The following is a 17696-nucleotide window of genomic DNA, read 5'->3' as shown; positions in this document are numbered from 1 at the left end:
GTTGAATATTTCTACTAAAATATAAACTTGTGCATGGACTTATTTAAAAACGGGGCAACGAACACCCTTGCACGAATGAATAACCCTGCCTAACGATTCAGTAAAGTAAAAAAATTGTATATTATTCCCTGTATATTCTTTTCTTTTTCTTCTCAAATGTTTACATTCGCTTGTATTTTCATATCAATTAAAAAAATTATTGAAAAAATCAAATTTATAAATATTTTGTTAATTAGTATAAAAAAATAGTTGTACAAATTCCAAATTTTAATTAACATAGAAACGGTCTATTAATGTTTTCACGGATATTTACTCAAATTTTGAAATTTTTAACCTGTCTTGTCGGCTCTAGTCTGATCGATGCATTTAATTTTCATAAACAATAAAAAATAAAAAGAAAAGCATGCTTCTCAAACTGGGAAACATGGTATAGAGAAATCATCACAAGGCTTAAACAACAGCCAAGAACTCGAAGAAACTAAATATTTTTATCACAGAAAAACTTATTCTCCTGCCCAAAATCAATCAAAACTCCGCACTGTACAACAAACAAACTCACAAAAGGGAAACCAAAATCCTTGACACCGAAAGAACTCATTCACTGAACGAGAACTCAATCACAACAAACCGGACACAGTACAAGTCCATTTTCATTACACTCTTGACATCTACGAAAACCGTATTCCTGCTCGTTTTCTTCAGTTTCTTCTTCGTCGTCGTCTCCATCGTAATAGATTTTACAACTCCCCGAACACGTCTCACAAGGAACAAATCTAATATCTCCACATACTTCACAAACATGACCATTTCCACTACCTCCTTTACTATAGTCTACAAACTCGCACTTTTCCACCATCTTTTCGAGCTTTCCCTCCTCGTTTAAATGCCGTATTTCATCGGCCCCGCCAATGTAACTCTCCCCCAGAAAAACTCTAGGCAAGCCTACACTGTGACCAAACTCCCCTCTTAACAACTCCTTTAACTCATCCTTGAATCTTGAATGCATTGATACATCTCTTTCATCAACTTTAACTCCTAATCCCTTTAAAATCACTCGAACATGACAACAATCCTCATACGTCTTCCTCACCCCTCTAAGGCTCGTAAAATATACAATCAGCTTGTGTTTACCACGAGGCACGCTGTTGTTCATAGCCTTTTCATTCTTTTTGTCATCCGTTACATCCAAAGCACGATCCTTACCAGCCAAGGCCTGTTCTTTTTTACTACCCAAGGACCTGAGATAAAATGGATTGGCCGGAGGGAGATCCTCTAGAGATTTTCTGAATTCCGCAATCACCTCAGTATCGAATTCAGATACCATAGAAGTGTCATTCGAATTAGAATTAGAATTAGAATCATTATCAGCCAAGTCCAACCACGAGGGCTTAGGTGATGCAGTGCCATTTTCTTGCACTCTAGGAGTGGGTTGATCATCCATAGGAGACAAACCAGAATTTCGAGGGACTTTGAACGAAAAGCTGCGAAAATGATGAACCGGGCGAGGAGGACTGACGTCTTCAAGACCCTCCATCATCTCCCAAGCATTGATCATCTCTGGCTCTCCCGGAGGCGTTCTGACTGGTGTTTTAGGAATAAATTTCGGGATTTTTGCATTGATCGTTCTAGACCAAGTCTTGGCCTCAATCATACCCATCGCAAATGCATCTTTAGCTGACCCTTCTGAGCCAATTTTGCCCCCATTTGGTCCATTGCTAATCAAGGCCTTATCCGCTATAACACTATGATTCTGTATCAACAGAGCCTGATCCTCGTTTTCAACATTTACAATACGATTCTGAATCGAAGGATCAAGCTTCAAAGAACCCAACGTGGATGACTTAAGAGCCACCAGATGATAGCTATCCCCTGTTCCATTAGGTGGATGGTGAACGTGCATTGAATACGTTCTCCTCACCGGAATATAAGGCGCCTGGCAGTTCTGGCAGACCTTTTCTTTCGAAGATCCACAACCCATTATCAGAAAAAGAAAAATATCACACAACAATAAATGATCAAAGCAATGTAAAAAAAAAATAAAAACTTTAAAAATCGACAGTTTTATCGAAAGTTGTAAGTAAAAAGATTAGAGGATGAAGAAACATTCCCATAAGAACAAGCTGGCTGTACGTAATATATTTGTTAAATATTCCAACAAGCCTTTTGAAAAATGTATAAAAAATAATCCGGGGAACAGAGATTTACGCGCCTGGAATCGAAGGATTAAGAAAGAAACACTAATAAAATACTTAACATCTTAAAGGGAAGAAACTGGGTTGGTAATTCTCTGCAAAACACGGCATTGAATGATGTAATCATCATGGGAAAACGAAAACTCGTCACACCAAGGGGAAAAAAAAAGAAACCTTTCGATCAAAGGAAAACGCCAAAAATTGAAACTTCAGATCATGATCAACAAAAAGAGACAGGAGATCTTCGATGGGCAATAGATAACAATACTGAATCATATAATTTGAATCGAGAAGCCAAAAAAAAAGGAAGTCAGAAAACCAAGAAGCTGATGAAGAAGAGGCTCTTTATCCAGCAACTTGTTCCTTTTTTCACCTCCCTTTTGGTTTCACTTTTTCATCGCCGGGGAAGAATGGGAAATGGGAATGTAAAGAAATGGGATTAACTGAAAAGATACAGCGATGAGTGCAATGAGTGGTGCTGCACAAATTGCAATAGAAAGATTCAAAGAAAGCCGTCGGCTTGGTGGATAATAATTTATTGATTTTTATAGGTGTGAAATAAAGAAATTACGAGGCACCAAAGAGCCGGCGATTGTGGGTGTAAGCGTGGAGAGAGAGTTCGATTTTGTAGTTTTATTTCTAGAAATCTCATAAATTTCCATGATTAACTTTTTGTGTGACGGTCTCACGAATCTTTATCTGTGAGATGGTTCAACCCTACCGATATTAAAAATAAAAAATATTACTCTTAACATAAAAAATAATATTTTTCATAGATGACCCAAATAAGAAATTCGTCTCATAAAATAGGAACATGAGATCGGATTATATCAGTTTTTGCCAACTTACATTACCCACGCTTCTTATTATTCATTAGTTTTTATCTTCAAGGTACACAACTTTACGAGGGTCCAAACAAATCCAGCATGAATTGGCTCGGAAAACATAGTTTGAAATTATGAAATTCGAAAATATTCAAACTTATTTTGAGTTAGCTATAATATCTTATTCGATAGTTTGATAATCGTTCATGAACTTTAATAACTTATTAGTTTAATAAATATCTCTAATTTGTTAAGTATTTATTTTCGATTAATAATTCTAACATTCCAATAACATATTTGAATATTTTGAGATAAACTCAAACTCGAGCAAATTTTTTATTCGAGCTTGAATAAATTAAATTCAAACCATAAATTTTCTCTAGATTCAATTTGTTTATATCGTATCCAACAAAAATAAATGCTAACATAGGCAATACCTGAATTAAGAATGTGTATTTTCAATTAAATATCTGAAGGAGTTCTAAATTATTAATACATAGCTAGCGTAAGCATATGTGAGATCATAATGTAATTGGCGTTATTCATCGTCCTTCCTAAATTTCAATAACGCAACTGGCCTCATTTATTGCCCCCAATACCTGTAAATATTAAATAATCTAATAACGTACGTACATAGTATCGGCCCGTGACACACTATGCCAAAACTTTATCTGATAATAATTATAACTAAGTATACGCTTTACATGAAGCGTGAGTCTCATGTAAGACCGTCTCACGGATCATAATCTGTGAGACGGGTTGACCATACTCATATTCACCATAAAAAGTAATTCTCTTAGCATAAAAAGTAATACTTTTTCATGGGTAACCCAAATAAGAGATCCGTCTCACAAATACGACCCGTAAAACCGTCTCATACAAGTTTTTGTCATACATGCATGCCAATCGAAATATTACATACACATATATATATATATATATGTGTATATATACACACACACTATATATATATATATATATATATATATATATATATATATATATACACACACACTATATATATATATATATATATATATATATATGTGTGTGTGTGTGTGTGTTTATATATATATATTACGTTGCGTTTGGTTTGAGGGATTAGGGGTGATAGATTAATTTATCCGGGCCAATCAAGTGTTTGGTTCAATTTTAAATAAACCTACCTTATCCCTCCTAGGTATGATTAGGTTATATTAGGTAGGTTAAAATAATACCTCCTCACCCCCTAGGATTATTTATCCCACTCTTAATACCTCCTATTTTTCCGATTTTACCCTTCTCCTAAATTCAAACTCACCACCATTTCCCGCCACCGACCGCCGCCGGCCAACCACAGACGGGCCGCCGACCGCGGCGAGTACCGGCCGACCAGCGACGAACTGCCGACCAGCGGAGGAAAAACCGGCCGACAGAGGTTAGCGACGGTTTGTAAAAACACCGTCGCTATTGGCGACGGTTTGTGTAGAAAGGTTTGTCAAAACACCGTCGCTATTAGCGACGGTTTGTTTATATTCCGTCGCAATTAGCGACAGTTTGTTTAAAAAACGTCGCTAAATGTCTAATTTTTAGTAATTAAAATAATTCAAAACTAGATCGGCGACAGTTTATAAAACACCGTCGCTAATAGCGACGTATGATTTTCTCAAAAACCGTCGCTATGAGCGACGGATTTTGAGAATCCGTCGGTAAGTTTCCGGTCGACGATTTCCGCCTGCCGCCGGCCGCCACTGTCGCCGTCGCGAAGGGGAAGGACAATTTCGTCTTTTCATCAAAAAATTCAAAATTATCCTACACTTAAAAATCTTACCAAACATAATATTATTTTACATCATATTTTACAATTCTATCACAATCATTTTCTTTATCATTTACGTACTAATCATTAGTTTATCCTATCCTTCCAACCAAACGCAGCCTTACTTGATAAACAATTTTGAAATTAAAACTGAAAATTTTAAGATTTTTTTTAAAGTTTTTTAGATTTGTTTTTACATATATTGATTTTTTTTCATGGAAAAAAAGAAATGAGGGTTGAGGAAAAGAAAGAAAGTATTTCAGGGATTCTAAAATTATATCAAAACACTATTTTTTTCTCTATTATGACTGTATAGATAAATGTATCTCGAAACATTTAAAACTAATAAGTTAACAGCCTAATCAACATATTTTGATGAGTGATGTCACGCCTCGAGCTCGGATCTGCGCCTGCGTGACTGCACACAATGGGCCCCTTTAACAACTACTTCGTATTCGTCCTCGTTTTACGAAAATGATTAACCTAAGTTGCTATAGAAGTCCATTGTAGCCCTTTATAAACTCATTTTAAATCTTTAATTTTTCAGATGTAGGACAAGGGTATCACAATCACCCCTCCTTCAGAACGCGACGTCCTCGTCGCGGCCTGACCACTCGATCCACCAGCATCGAGAATCTAGAGGTGGCTTCTACAGGTTCAAGAAGTGGCTCCCGTCATGTAGCACTTTGCTACGCAAGTTCAAGAGGTGGCTCCCATGTACGTAGCACTTTGCCCCGCACAGCACTTATTTCTCGGTGTTCCATGCCGGTGACCGGCTCTGATACCATTATGTCACGCCCCGAGCCCGGGCCCGCGCCTGCGTGACTGCACACAATGGGCCCCTATAGCAACTACTTCGTATTCGTCCTCGCTTTACGAAAATGATTAACCTAAGTTGCTATAGAAGTCCATTGTAGCCCCTCATAAACTCATTTTAAATCTTTAATTTTTCAGATGTGGGACAAGTGTCACGCCCCGAGCCCGGGTCCGCGCCTGCGTGACTGCACAATGGACCTCTATAGCAACTACTTCGTATTCGTCCTCGCTTTACGAAAATGATTAACCCTAGTTGGTATAGAAGTCCATTGTTTAAATCTTTAATTTTTCAGATGTGGGACAAGGATATCACAATCACCCCTCCTTCAGAACGCGACGTCCTCGTCGCGGCCTGACCACTCGATCTACCAGCACCGAGAATCTAGAAGTGGCTCCTACAGGTTCAAGAGGTGGCTCCCGTCATGTAGCACTTTGCCCCGCAGATTCATGGGGTGGCTCCCATGCACGTAGCACTTTGTCACGCATAGCACTTATTTCTCGGTGTTCCATGCCGGTGACCAGCTCTGATACCATTCTGTCACGCCCCGAGCTCGGGCCCGCGCCTACGTGACTGCACAATGGGCCCCTATAGCAACTACTTCGTATTCGTCATCGCTTTACGAAAATGATTAACCCAAGTTGCTATAGAAGTCCATTGTAGCCCTTTATAAACTCATTTTTAAATTTTCAGATGTGGGACAAGGGGAGCCCGGGCCCGGGCCCGTGCTTGCGTGACTGCAAAATGGGTCCCTATAGCAACTACATCGTATTCGTCCTCGCTTTACGAAAATGATTAACCCAAGTTGCTATAGAAGTCCATTGTAGCCATTTATAAACTCATTTTAAATCTTTAATTTTTCAGATGTGGGACAAGGGTATCACAATCACCCTCTTTTAGAACGCGACATCCTCGTCGCTGCCTGACCACTCGATCCACCAGCACCGAGAATCTAGAGGTGGCTCCCGTCATGTAGCACTTTGCCCTGCAGGTTCAAGAGGTGGCTCCCATGCACGTAGCACTTTGCCCCGCATAGCACTTATTTCTCGGTGTTCCATGCCGGTGACCGGCTCTGATACCATTCTGTCACGCCTCGAGCCCGGGCCGCGCCTGCGTGACTGCACAATGGGCCCCTATAGCAACAACTTCGTATTCGTCATCGCTTTACGAAAATGATTAACCCAAGTTGCTGTAGAAGTCCATTGTAGCCTTTTATAAACTCATTTTAAATCTTTAACTTTTCAGATGTGGGACAAAGGTATCACAAGTGATGTTACATGTACATCAATTTGTACGACACAAAAAATTAATGTAGCAATATATTGGGTGTACCTTTAACATTATTATATTTTAGTGATGCTACATGTACAACAAACAATTTTTACACTACAAAAAATCGATACAACAATCCAATTTATAAAAATCTTATTATACATTGAATATAAAATGTAACGTCCGAAAAATCAGTCCACGTAAACCACGTACATGCAAAAATATTTTAATTTCTTAATTGTTTTATTTAATTGTTTTTAAATGCTAGCATGATGTTTTATATGATTAAATATAGGATTGCATGATTAAATGATTATGTGACATGTTTTCATGAAATTTAGGATTTTTACCCGAATATTCGATAATAAGCAGGGAAAAGGAAACCGGGACGACCAAGACAAGAATATGTAATTTTTTTTTAAATAGTGGCAAGGCTTCCTTGTATGATTTAAAATGATTTAATTTTTCTAAAAATGTTGGAGTTCGATTATTTTACGAATAGAGCTCGATTTTTTCCGGGAAGCCGGTTTTGGGCAAACAGTGAGTTTTAAAAGATCAAAAATATTATTTTATGGAAACTAATTTTATAAAATTTTATAAGTGTTATTGGGCCCAATTTAATTAATTTAAGTAGGCCCAATTACCCTTAAGTAAACAAGCCCAAAACCAAAATCCATTAATAGGTACTTAAGTTTATAAATAACTAAACCTAGTCTTCAAACCCTCATATTTCAGCCTCCATCAGCCGAGAACACCTGGCACACACTCACATAATTTTCGAAAATATAAGGAGAAGGAAAGCTTGTGTTCTTCGTCGCCCGTTCGTCCTTCCTCGCCAACGATCGTATATTCGAGCGTTATAAACGCAAAGGCACGTTTCCTAAATTCTTTTAACATCATACAAATCAGAATATGCTTGATTTAATTGTTTATGCATGAAAAAAAAATAGGTATTCTATAATTTTTACGGTAGAACGTTTATACGACGTTTTTACGTTTTTATGAAAAACGATTTTTAATCCAACGATACGCTGCCAAGGTAGGATGATATATGATTGAAATATAATCAAAACATGATAAAATAAAAGAAAAAAAAGCTGGAACCGAAGGGGAATAATTTCAGAGAAAGGGGCCGAGAGTTTTTTTTTTTTTAAAAAAAGGTGTGTGTATGCTTAGGTTGTTCAAGTGGTTCGTTCCTTATGCATGGTGCTAGGTGGTTCGACCAGGGCTGGTTCAGGGTCAGGGGTGGTCTCGGTCTAGGGCTAGGTTGGGTCCTAGGGTGGCTAGGGTCCGAGTTCTAGGCTTGTGGAAGGAGTCCACCCAAAGTGGGACTCCTCCCCCATCTTAACGTGCAGGATAGTGATCGGCTGAGAAGAGGGGCTCGCGGCTGATTTGGGGCGAGCCAGGGTGGTCTGTTAGGGTCCCAAGGAGATGGTCCAGGGTCTGGGCAGGGGCTGGAGTGGCTTGGATCGTTGCTAGCACGAGCAAACGTGGAGGAAGCAACTCACGCACCCTGGAAAGCTGTAGCGCGCGGCTGCTGTCTGCTTCATGTGGCTCGCGGCGCTGGTTACTTGTCTGGGCTGGTATGGGTTAGGTCTGGGCGTGGTCCAGGGTCGGTGAGGGTCCCAGGTGATCGTTGGTTAGGTGGCTAGAGGAGTCCTAGTAGTCTAGGAGACTTGGTGAGGTAGTATGAAACACACACGTAACATGCAGATTATTGGGTTCAGTTTCAGTAGGTTTTTGAGTGGGCCATGGCTTGTTTTTTTCGGGCTGGTTGGGCAGTAGGGTTCCTAGGTGGGTTGGCTAGGGTTTGGCTCGAGGTGGCTCGGGCGTGGCTCGAGTAAATTGGGAGATGGCTCGGTGGTTTCGATTAGGTGTCATATTTCGAATTTAATAAAGAAAAAATAGAACCATGGGTCTACGGTGCGGTTCATGGCTCCTAAGGGTAAAATAAATACTAAAAATGTTATGTTTAAAATTTGGGATCAAAATAACGAGTTTTGGGATTTTCCGAGATTTAATCGCCGTCCGAAACGTTAATTAACGTATTAATTGAAACGCCTAGTTTTAAGCTTTATAAAATTATGAAAAATTAGGTTTAAGCTTAAATAATTATTAAAAGACTGAGTTTTTAATTTGAGAATTTTATATTAAGATTTGGTTTAATTCGGGATTAAAACACGTTAATATGTCTTATTTAAAGAGTAATTTAAAAGTCATCGATTTAAGCCAAATAAAATTATGAGAAAATTTATGTAAGCTTAATTAATTATTTAGAATAACCCCATGTAATTAAAAGTGAGAAAAAGATAAAAAAATCGAGAAATTTTACGTCTAGGGGCAAAACAGTCTTTTTACACTTAAGAAAATACGAAAATGCTTGGCAGCGTCTCGAAGGATCATAATGCTTGTAAAATGATATTTTATGATTTATTATGATGATTTTGATGATAATATGTATTTTTACGATTTATGGTAAAGCTGTACAATTTATACTGTCTAAAATGATATTTTTAGAAAGTTGTCTTATTTTATAAGAAAATGAAAAATATTTTGAGGGATGTGAATTGACTGTGACAAAAGATATGATTTATGATATATGATTTTGTGGGGATAACGTGCGGGGAAAAGGCCCCAGAGGGAACTCATCTACAAGAAAAGGCCCCTGAGGGAACCCATTTATGGGAAAAGACCCCACATGGAACCTGTCTATGGGAAAAAGGCTCCCGAGGGAACCCCGACGATCGTATTTCCACGATGGAGCCTAGTGCACACTCCCATGGGCCATGTGGAGCTAAGACTGCAGTCGACCAAAAGATAAAAGCTAGTCGTCACTTTCAAGGATCAAACTTCACCCAAAATGATATATGATTGAAAGCTTTACGATTTTAATGATATATGATTTATGATAATGATTAAAGTTATTTTTAAATGATTTTTTTAAAAGATTTATTTATGCTTAAAGTTATAAATGATTTTACTATTTATGATTTATTTATGCTCAAATAATTTTTAATGGTTTATTTATATTCAAAAGATTATTTTAAATGCTTGTGGATGTATATGTATTATTTGTTATTCATGTTTAGAACGTGTTGAGTCTTTAGATTCACTGGGTTTGTATGATGCAGGATTTGATGATTTTTAGAGGCGGTGACGATTGAGTCGATCGAGTGCAGCAGTACACACCCGAGGGCCTTTATGTTTCCGCACTAGCTAGATAGATTTATGATTTTGCTAATGATTTTTATTAGAGATATTTTTATGCTTTATTTTTATTGTTAGTCGATCTTTTCAAAGGTCGATTTAGGAATTTTTGATCAGCCGATGATTTAGGATTTTATTTCATGCACTTGAGATTTAAATTGTCAAATTATTTTATTTAGTTTAGTATTTAGAATTTATGATTTATGAAAAAAAAATCGAGGTCGTTTCATAAAATCTCATGATATAATAGTAAAATCTCACGAAACAATTGATATAGATATCTTTATATGATATATCGATTGTATCTTTCGCATTATCCAAATTTAATCTATGTATTTTCTATAAACAATGTGGAATAGATTCTTTGAACAAGCCTACTTTTCTGAATGAAATTTCATAAAAAAAGGAAAAATCAATTTAAACTATAGTTTGAGAAACATTAACATAATAATTCATGTGACAGAGACACATATACTTTGCATTTAGCATAGAGTCCATCCATAATCTATTCCCAGTTTAGTTGCGTTAGGCCTCACCCAATTTTCGTACGTAGGTTTTCTTTGTTAATGAACGATTTCTTTGTGTCGATGAATCGGTCATAGAACTTGAAGTTTGCATATTTCTCTGTCTTTTGCCAACCAATGCCTTTGTGCACAAGGTTTTTTTTCAGTAAATTGGTAAGCACAATTGTTAACAAAGAAGATTAAAAAATATATTAATCTACCACAACCAGTACTAGCGAATTCGTGATCAATTGACGCTCGTGTTCACCTACTACACAAACTTAGACATCTCGTAGAGATAATATGAACTCTTTTTGTATTTCGAGCTGATGATTTTAATCTATGTCGCTAACTAGTATAAACATAAATACATTGGAGTAAAATATGGAACTTAATATATCTAAATAAATTATTTGCCCAAACATACACGACATATTTTGATTGAGAATTTAAAATCCACATATCCAACCAAATGCAATGTAATGGGATGGGATTCTGGTTCAAAATTAAATATGAAAAACAGAGCAAACACACCCTTAATTTGCCACCATGATTTTACATTATATATAATGTTAAAATAAAGGGTATAATCCGAAATCACATGCAACAGCATCTTTGAAAAATGACGTTTTATTTAATATAATGCAGCCAAGTAAACATTATTATGAATATAATTTAGTTCTATATGCAAGTAAACATTATTTTGAGCATTATATAATTAACAGTTTACGTTTCTCTCCCTCTCTCTTTGTCTCAACTGTGATTATCACTGGCTACCCATATTCCCACTTCGAAATCTCTACTTATAAACTAAGAAATTCTTTTACTTATATGCTGAAATTTCACACACAAACACGAGTAAAAAAAGTGTGATTTCCTTGGTTTTGATCCATGTTTGGGAACCATGAAGATAGCCATTTGGCCTCGTCGTCATCCTTTGCTCCACAAGACTACCATGGTACGTACTTTATTTTTGGCGATATTTTAGTCACTGAAAACCAAATTTTATTGCTAAATCTTGTCGAATTTTTTCAGTAGGTGTTGCACAGTTCATGATGAGGACATCCGTATCATATCCGGGGATGGATCGGGCCGAGGGATTGCAGCCGGAGGATGATATGTCGGACGAAGAATCGCTGTCTCTTGGAGAGATTAAGAAGAGGAGGCTGAGCCTGGACCAGGTGAAGGCCCTGGAGAAGAGCTTCGAGTCGAGAAACAAACTGGAGCCCGAGAGGAAAATGCGGCTCGCTCGGGCTTTGGGGCTGAAGCCCAGGCAGATCGCTATATGGTTTCAAAACAGGAGGGCTCGATTGAAAACTAAGCAAATGGAGAAGGATTTACCATGGTAGGATGATCCCTTTTCCCGAAATGAAAAAATTTAGAATTATATGCGTGTTTTTGTCCAAAGGTTTAAATATTTCTACCAAATTCAAATGAGGGAGACTTGGTTTAATATCCCCGAGTCATGCAATTTTTTTCTCTTTACCTCATTCTTATTTTCTTCGAACTAATTATGACCGTTGGGTTACAATTTTTATTGATTCATGCATAATGGTTGGACCATATATTTGCAGTTGTTGGCTCTCAAAAGTGGAGACTCAATCGGGTCGGGTGCTGCAGACCTCAACAGCATGATTCGCCGGAACGGCCGTTATGCGGTCAGAACGGCCAGAACAGAACGGGAACGGTGACCGTCGTTCCAAAGTTCCAGGGCAAATCGGTGATTGTTTTGTAGCGCTGTTCTTCGACGTTTTATGGGCAATTTAACGGCGAAGCGGAACGGAACGGCCGAGCGGAACGGTTTGGTGTTTAAAAAATATGGTTACGAGATATTAATGGTTCATTACGGTAAGGTATGATAATGATTATTGTAGATGATTATTGTTTATGGTTATGTTTATTGGAATGGTAATAGAATGGTTATGTTATTGGTATTATATTTCATAGTTGTTGATGATTATGAAAATCAATGTGTATAATAGAAAGTTGATCTTGAGCCAAATAAGAAATGGAAGTACAGAAACGATATGAAAAATGTGGCAATAGTTGTAGTTTTTAGTATAATGTCTTGAATATTGATCCAATTATTGTGAGGCCAATTCCATTAGAAAAATAAGATATAAGGCTATAACTTTCATATTTTGATAAATCATTTCATTTTTCAATATCTGGTACACATGGAATTAGACATCGTGGATTTGATTATGGATCGTCTCAATATATTGGTCGTAGATACAATGAATCTTCATCATCTATATGGCGGGGTGTTGGACGTCATGGTCCTGAGTATAGATCTTCAAGTACAGCTGATAGTTCTACTGTGTATCGTGGATTCAGATACTATAATCGTCGTGACGAAATCCATTCTAATGATCTTTCCTCATCTCGATCTAATCAATATCTCTATAGACAATCACGTCAATATCCAAATGGACAGTTTGGTATGTCAGAGAAGTTGGAGTCAAAAAGCATGGTATGGGCAACTATCTTGCCATAATTAGTTATTGGCTACTGAAAACAAGGTCATCACTGACTTTCTTTAAATATCAGGTTTGTTTAAACATTGAGGCATTCATTGATTCACATATATGGTGCGTCTCTCATTTACTCTCTAGATTTTCATACACCATTGGCACAACATTTCCCTTTGCTACATTCACCTGCTGATTTTAGCATCGGAGTGGCCACGCCAGACATCTCTCCGACGTCTATTCACGTGGTTATCTTCGTGTTTGCAGATCAGCACCAGCTTTGCTCGGAAGCAAGATCTCTAGTCTTGATACATCTCGTTGTGCTCTCATCTCTTATCATTTACATAACCCGACTCGGTGAAATTGTTCACACATCTTGCACTCATTTTTACTCGGGTAGATCATACCTCCTTCTGGTAGCTTGACACAATTAATATTCCACAGCATATCAAGGCAGGATCATCATCTCTCGAGCCCGACCGCAGCTCCGAATGAAGGTTTTTGCAATGTTTTTGGCATAGACGAAAATTAAACCCGGAAATTTGGCCTTGGCCCGAACAGCAAAATTTACTACATTGATCGAACACAAAATTGGCAAGTTGTCTGTACATGGATTATATACCAAAATGTTATATACGCATTTTTATACACAGAAGTAATCAATAACTGATTAATTATACAGTTTTAATTTTGCTTTCTTGATATATGTGCTTGTGTGTGTGTGTGTGTTTTTCCAGAGAGAATTGATATATATGTTTTGGAATACTTAAATAAGATTACACAAACGATTGTTGTATCATATAATGATATAATTATTCGTATATTAGTAAAGATCCATGTTACTTTTGCAATAGCAAAGGCATCTGCAGATTGGAGCAAACATTGTTTGTTAATTATGACTGAGAGATAATTAAATTTGTTCCTACGCCAATAATTATGACTGAGAGATAATTAAAATTCAATTTTTTAATCCGCAGATTGGAGCAAACAATGTTTGCTAATGGAAAAAAAAAAACTATGGTTTATGGTAAAAGAGAAATTCGGATTTTCTAATAGTAATATAATATTTAAAATCTTGTCAAAAAAATTGATATTTAAAAACTAGATGTGTAACGAATAAAGTGAAAGTAGATCTATTTTCTTTTTAGTTATTTATTCGAGAATATTTTATTATTTATAGCAAAAGATATATTTGTGATCCCTAAAAATCACATTTCTTGAGGAACAATACACCTCACTGGCATTATCTTTTTGCCGAATAAAAATTACAGCGCATACCCACAAGTGCCACGTGTCCCTTAAACCCTTCTAAATTGAAATCTCAAAACTCAACGGTCCATAAACAACCGCTGCCCATCAACGGCTCAGATTCTCAGAAAGACTTGCCCTGCGGAAAAGAAACACAAAATATAATGATTTTGGCAAATAAATAATAAATCAATTCTCTCTCTCGCCATATTTGTTTTTTAAAATTTTCATCTGAGGTCGAAGAATCATGGGCAAGGGACCGGGGCTGTACTCTGATATTGGCAAAAGAGCTCGAGGTTCTTTATTTTGATTCCTGTTTCTTTTGTTTTTTGATGTGGATTAGCTGTGATTTTTATTTTTTTTTGTGGAATTAGATCTTCTGAACAAGGATTACTTGAGCAGCGACCAGAAGTTTACGATCACCACCTATTCTCCTACTGGAGTTGTAAGTGTTTTGTGAGCATTTATGGTGTTATTTTACAGATCTAGCTTTGGATTCGTTTTTACGGGTCTCGTGATTTTATTTTGGTAAATAGTTAGTGTGGTGCATGTTGTTTTAGCTATGTATTTGGATTTTTAAATGTTAATCAATCTCATTCTGCTATATTATAGTGTGTGTTGTGTGTGATTTTTTTTTTCTTTTTCGTTTTTTAAAAATAAATCTTCTGTGCATTTTGTAGATGTTCTGTCTGTTGATAGACATTTTTATTTTTTTTGTTTGGCATTATCGTCGTTTCTATGTTGCTATGCATTTGGTGCAGCGTTTTGTCTGTGTATATCGCAGTTTGCTTTTCGTCTCTAAAAGTTTCTGAGGTCTATAGTTGAATGTCTGTGGGGTATGAGTGCCTCTACTAGGTTGTTGATTTCGTGGAAGTCATATTTGTGAAGCCAGTTTTTTTTTGTTGAATCTCGGTTGAAAATGTTGTACTGAAATAACGGATCAATTTCTTACTTAAAACATCGGTTATCATAGTGCATGTGTCTGTTGTGGGGTTCGTTCTAGTTTTTACATCGGATTGGGTGAGAAAGGCGTTTTTCTTTGTCAAGTTCAATCGAAACTTGAAGAAAATGTTGTGTTTTTTTTGTCTTTCTTACTATCGTAGCAGTCGCACGTATTTAAATGTATTTATATATTATTTTGATTCGTATTAACTTGTACATATGCTGCATTACTTTTCCTAGTATTAGCCTTTGTTTTAAAACATTTGAAAATTGTATTTCACAAACAAATATACTGTGGGAATTAATTAATCATTTCCTTTGCATCTCACTCTTCTCCTTTGAGTTCTGAACTAAGATGTGTATCATTTGTGGTAGCTGGTGTGCAGATTATTTGGTAGTTTATATTTAGTGTTTTGATGTGTTTAGTGCAACTGTAATCACAGATGGGCTTGTATGCACATGTTTTGTTTCGTTGGTTAATTCGATGTATCAATTGTTTTGTTGGAGTGTCCGGATATATTTTTTACCTTGCAGTTATTGTTAATTTCTTGTTTTGTCGCAGACTCTCACTTCAACGGGAACGAAGAAAGGTGAATTGTTTTTGGCAGACATTAATACCCAATTGAAGCATAAAAATGTCACAACCGATATTAAAGTGGATACAGCCGCTAATGTATGCTTTACTTTTACCTTGGTTCACTTGGATTGTGCTGTACTCATCTTCTATTTACATTAGATTTTGGAATCCATGCCAGCTCTTTACCACTTTCACTATTGATGAGCCAGCACCTGGTTTGAAGACAATCTTAAGCTTTAAAGTTCCTGATCAAAGGTCTGGGAAGGTAAATTAAAGTGGACAATGTTTTACTATATGAAATCTGATGTGCTAAATATTTGATCCTTCTTTAATTATGGATTTTCGTTGCCATTTGTAGTTGGAGCTTCAGTACCTGCATGAGCGTGCTGGTATTAGCTCAAGCATTGGGTTGACTGTCAACCCCATTGTGAACTTTTCTGGTGTTCTGGGAAGCGATAAAATTGCTATTGGGACTGATATGTCTTTTGATACCAAGGAAGGTGCTTTAACCAAATGCAACTTTGGTGCAAGCTTCACAAATTCTGATCTCATCGCCTCGTTGACTCTGTGAGTAGTCTGCTAATTACTTGTTTTAAATTTACTTTGTTCCTTGCAGATCAAGATTCAAGACGATAATTAGTATGCAATGCAACGGTTGGGCATATGTGTCATATGTATTCTTAACAGATTTTTGAGAAATTTAATGACTGTCTTCCTGCTTTAGGAATGACAAGGGTGACACCTTGACTGGATCTTACTACCACACAGTGAACCCAGTGACCAGCACTGCAGTTGGTGCTGAGGTGGCACACAGTTTTACGAGTAATGAGAATACCATCACTGTCGGCACTCAACATTTGTTGGACCCCTTGACCACTGTGAAGGCTCGACTGAATAACTTTGGCAAGGCAAGCGCCCTGATCCAGCATGAATGGCGCCCCAAATCACTAATCACCGTGTCAACTGAGGTGGACACCAAGTCTATAGACAAGAGTGCAAAGTTTGGTTTGGCATTAGCCCTCAAGCCTTGAGTGGATATTAAAGAGCGTTCTTTTACGGTTTGCTTAATACCAGTTCTTTTGGCCAGCTTTATGGTTCTTTCAGAAACAATTCAAGGTGTTTTTTGGAACTTGATTTCTTGGTGTCTCCTATTCCGATTTTATCTTAGGTTGAAATAGTATATGTTTGGTTTTTGGACTGGATTTTACTTTTATGTCTTGAATTTGTTCGGGGAGAGGATGTCTAACGAGACTCCTTTTTCATCGTCGTTTTATTTTCTGCACGTCAACATACCCCAGTGGCCGTCATCTTGTTTGGGACAAATAACCCGATCAAAATTGACAATCGATTAATATCAATTTTTTCGGCACCTAGACCAGAGATTCAGAATAACTTGATCTTCAAATCACAATTACTAGATTTAGTTTTTTTAATATATACCTAACGCAACATGAGCAACAACTCCGCTTCGAGCTTCAAAATTTGCAACGTGATTTGCATTTGGAATTACCAAAATTAAATTCAGAGTGGGTTTCCGCCAGCAACGGGCCTGTTTCCCCACACCACAAAGGGAAAGTTGAAATCCCTTTTCCTCTGAAGGCCCAATTGCCATTTGATTTCTGGAAGATACATTTTTGGTTTCTGAATACTGACCCACAAGTTAACACATAATGAAGCTAGATTTACATACAGAGGCGAGGCGTTACATTCAAGTGTTGGGGAGTTCCAATTCTTCCAAATGCGTCTGTAACATATCAAAGTATTTACAGCTCGACTACAAGATCTTGGACTGGAATGCAAAGATGATTGTGGTAGAGAGCCACATATGATCTGGATTCAAAGAGTAGG

The 17696-nt window shown here is 37.1% G+C and overlaps 3 protein-coding genes across 4 annotated transcripts; 2 read left to right on the top strand and 1 right to left on the bottom strand.

The window, feature by feature from the left end:
* Positions 1-390: 390 nt before the first annotated feature.
* LOC140833292 (uncharacterized protein At5g39865-like) lies at positions 391-2777 on the bottom strand. The gene has a single exon (XM_073197700.1). The coding sequence runs from the start codon at positions 1976-1978 to the stop codon at positions 614-616; it is 1365 nt and encodes a 454-aa protein (XP_073053801.1). The 5' UTR covers positions 1979-2777; the 3' UTR covers positions 391-613.
* Positions 2778-11330: 8553 nt separating this feature from the next.
* LOC140809872 (homeobox-leucine zipper protein ATHB-13-like) lies at positions 11331-12602 on the top strand. 2 transcript variants are annotated; one of them, XM_073167649.1, is made up of 3 exons: positions 11331-11568; positions 11649-11955; positions 12185-12602. In XM_073167649.1, the coding sequence occupies exons 1-3, from the start codon at positions 11502-11504 to the stop codon at positions 12243-12245; spliced, it is 435 nt and encodes a 144-aa protein (XP_073023750.1). In that variant the 5' UTR covers positions 11331-11501; the 3' UTR covers positions 12246-12602. The 2 variants fall into 2 exon arrangements, with proteins under 2 accessions (XP_073023750.1, XP_073023742.1); XM_073167641.1 differs by having other exon boundaries at positions 11385-11568; positions 11646-11955.
* Positions 12603-14480: 1878 nt separating this feature from the next.
* On the top strand, positions 14481-17041 carry LOC140833160 (mitochondrial outer membrane protein porin of 34 kDa-like). The gene is made up of 6 exons (XM_073197651.1): positions 14481-14625; positions 14704-14774; positions 15834-15944; positions 16027-16113; positions 16207-16415; positions 16573-17041. Exons 1-6 carry the CDS (start codon positions 14577-14579, stop codon positions 16877-16879), a joined length of 834 nt encoding a protein of 277 aa, XP_073053752.1. The 5' UTR covers positions 14481-14576; the 3' UTR covers positions 16880-17041.
* Positions 17042-17696: the final 655 nt, after the last annotated feature.

Source organism: Primulina eburnea, chromosome 1, assembly GCF_022965805.1.
Source record: "Primulina eburnea isolate SZY01 chromosome 1, ASM2296580v1, whole genome shotgun sequence".
Classification (NCBI taxonomy): Eukaryota; Viridiplantae; Streptophyta; class Magnoliopsida; order Lamiales; family Gesneriaceae; genus Primulina; species Primulina eburnea.
The sequence above is the reverse complement of the archived record's forward strand: the minus strand, read 5'-3'. Positions and strand labels throughout refer to the sequence as shown.

What these genes read in the sequence shown, in the direction of transcription:
- LOC140809872 (XM_073167641.1), top strand. Translation starts at nt 11,502, where the DNA reads ATGTTTGGGAACCATGAAGATAGCCATTTGGCCTCGTCGTCATCCTTT. An exon ending in TGCTCCACAAGACTACCATG is followed by an intron (nt 11,569 to 11,645) that starts GTACGTACTTTA and finishes GAATTTTTTCAG; the next exon opens with TAGGTGTTGCACAGTTCATG. An exon ending in ATGGAGAAGGATTTACCATG is followed by an intron (nt 11,956 to 12,184) that starts GTAGGATGATCC and finishes ATATATTTGCAG; the next exon opens with TTGTTGGCTCTCAAAAGTGG.
- LOC140833292 (XM_073197700.1), bottom strand. Translation starts at nt 1,978, where the DNA reads ATGGGTTGTGGATCTTCGAAAGAAAAGGTCTGCCAGAACTGCCAGGCG.
- LOC140833160 (XM_073197651.1), top strand. Translation starts at nt 14,577, where the DNA reads ATGGGCAAGGGACCGGGGCTGTACTCTGATATTGGCAAAAGAGCTCGA. An exon ending in CCTATTCTCCTACTGGAGTT is followed by an intron (nt 14,775 to 15,833) that starts GTAAGTGTTTTG and finishes GTTTTGTCGCAG; the next exon opens with ACTCTCACTTCAACGGGAAC. An exon ending in AAGTGGATACAGCCGCTAAT is followed by an intron (nt 15,945 to 16,026) that starts GTATGCTTTACT and finishes AATCCATGCCAG; the next exon opens with CTCTTTACCACTTTCACTAT.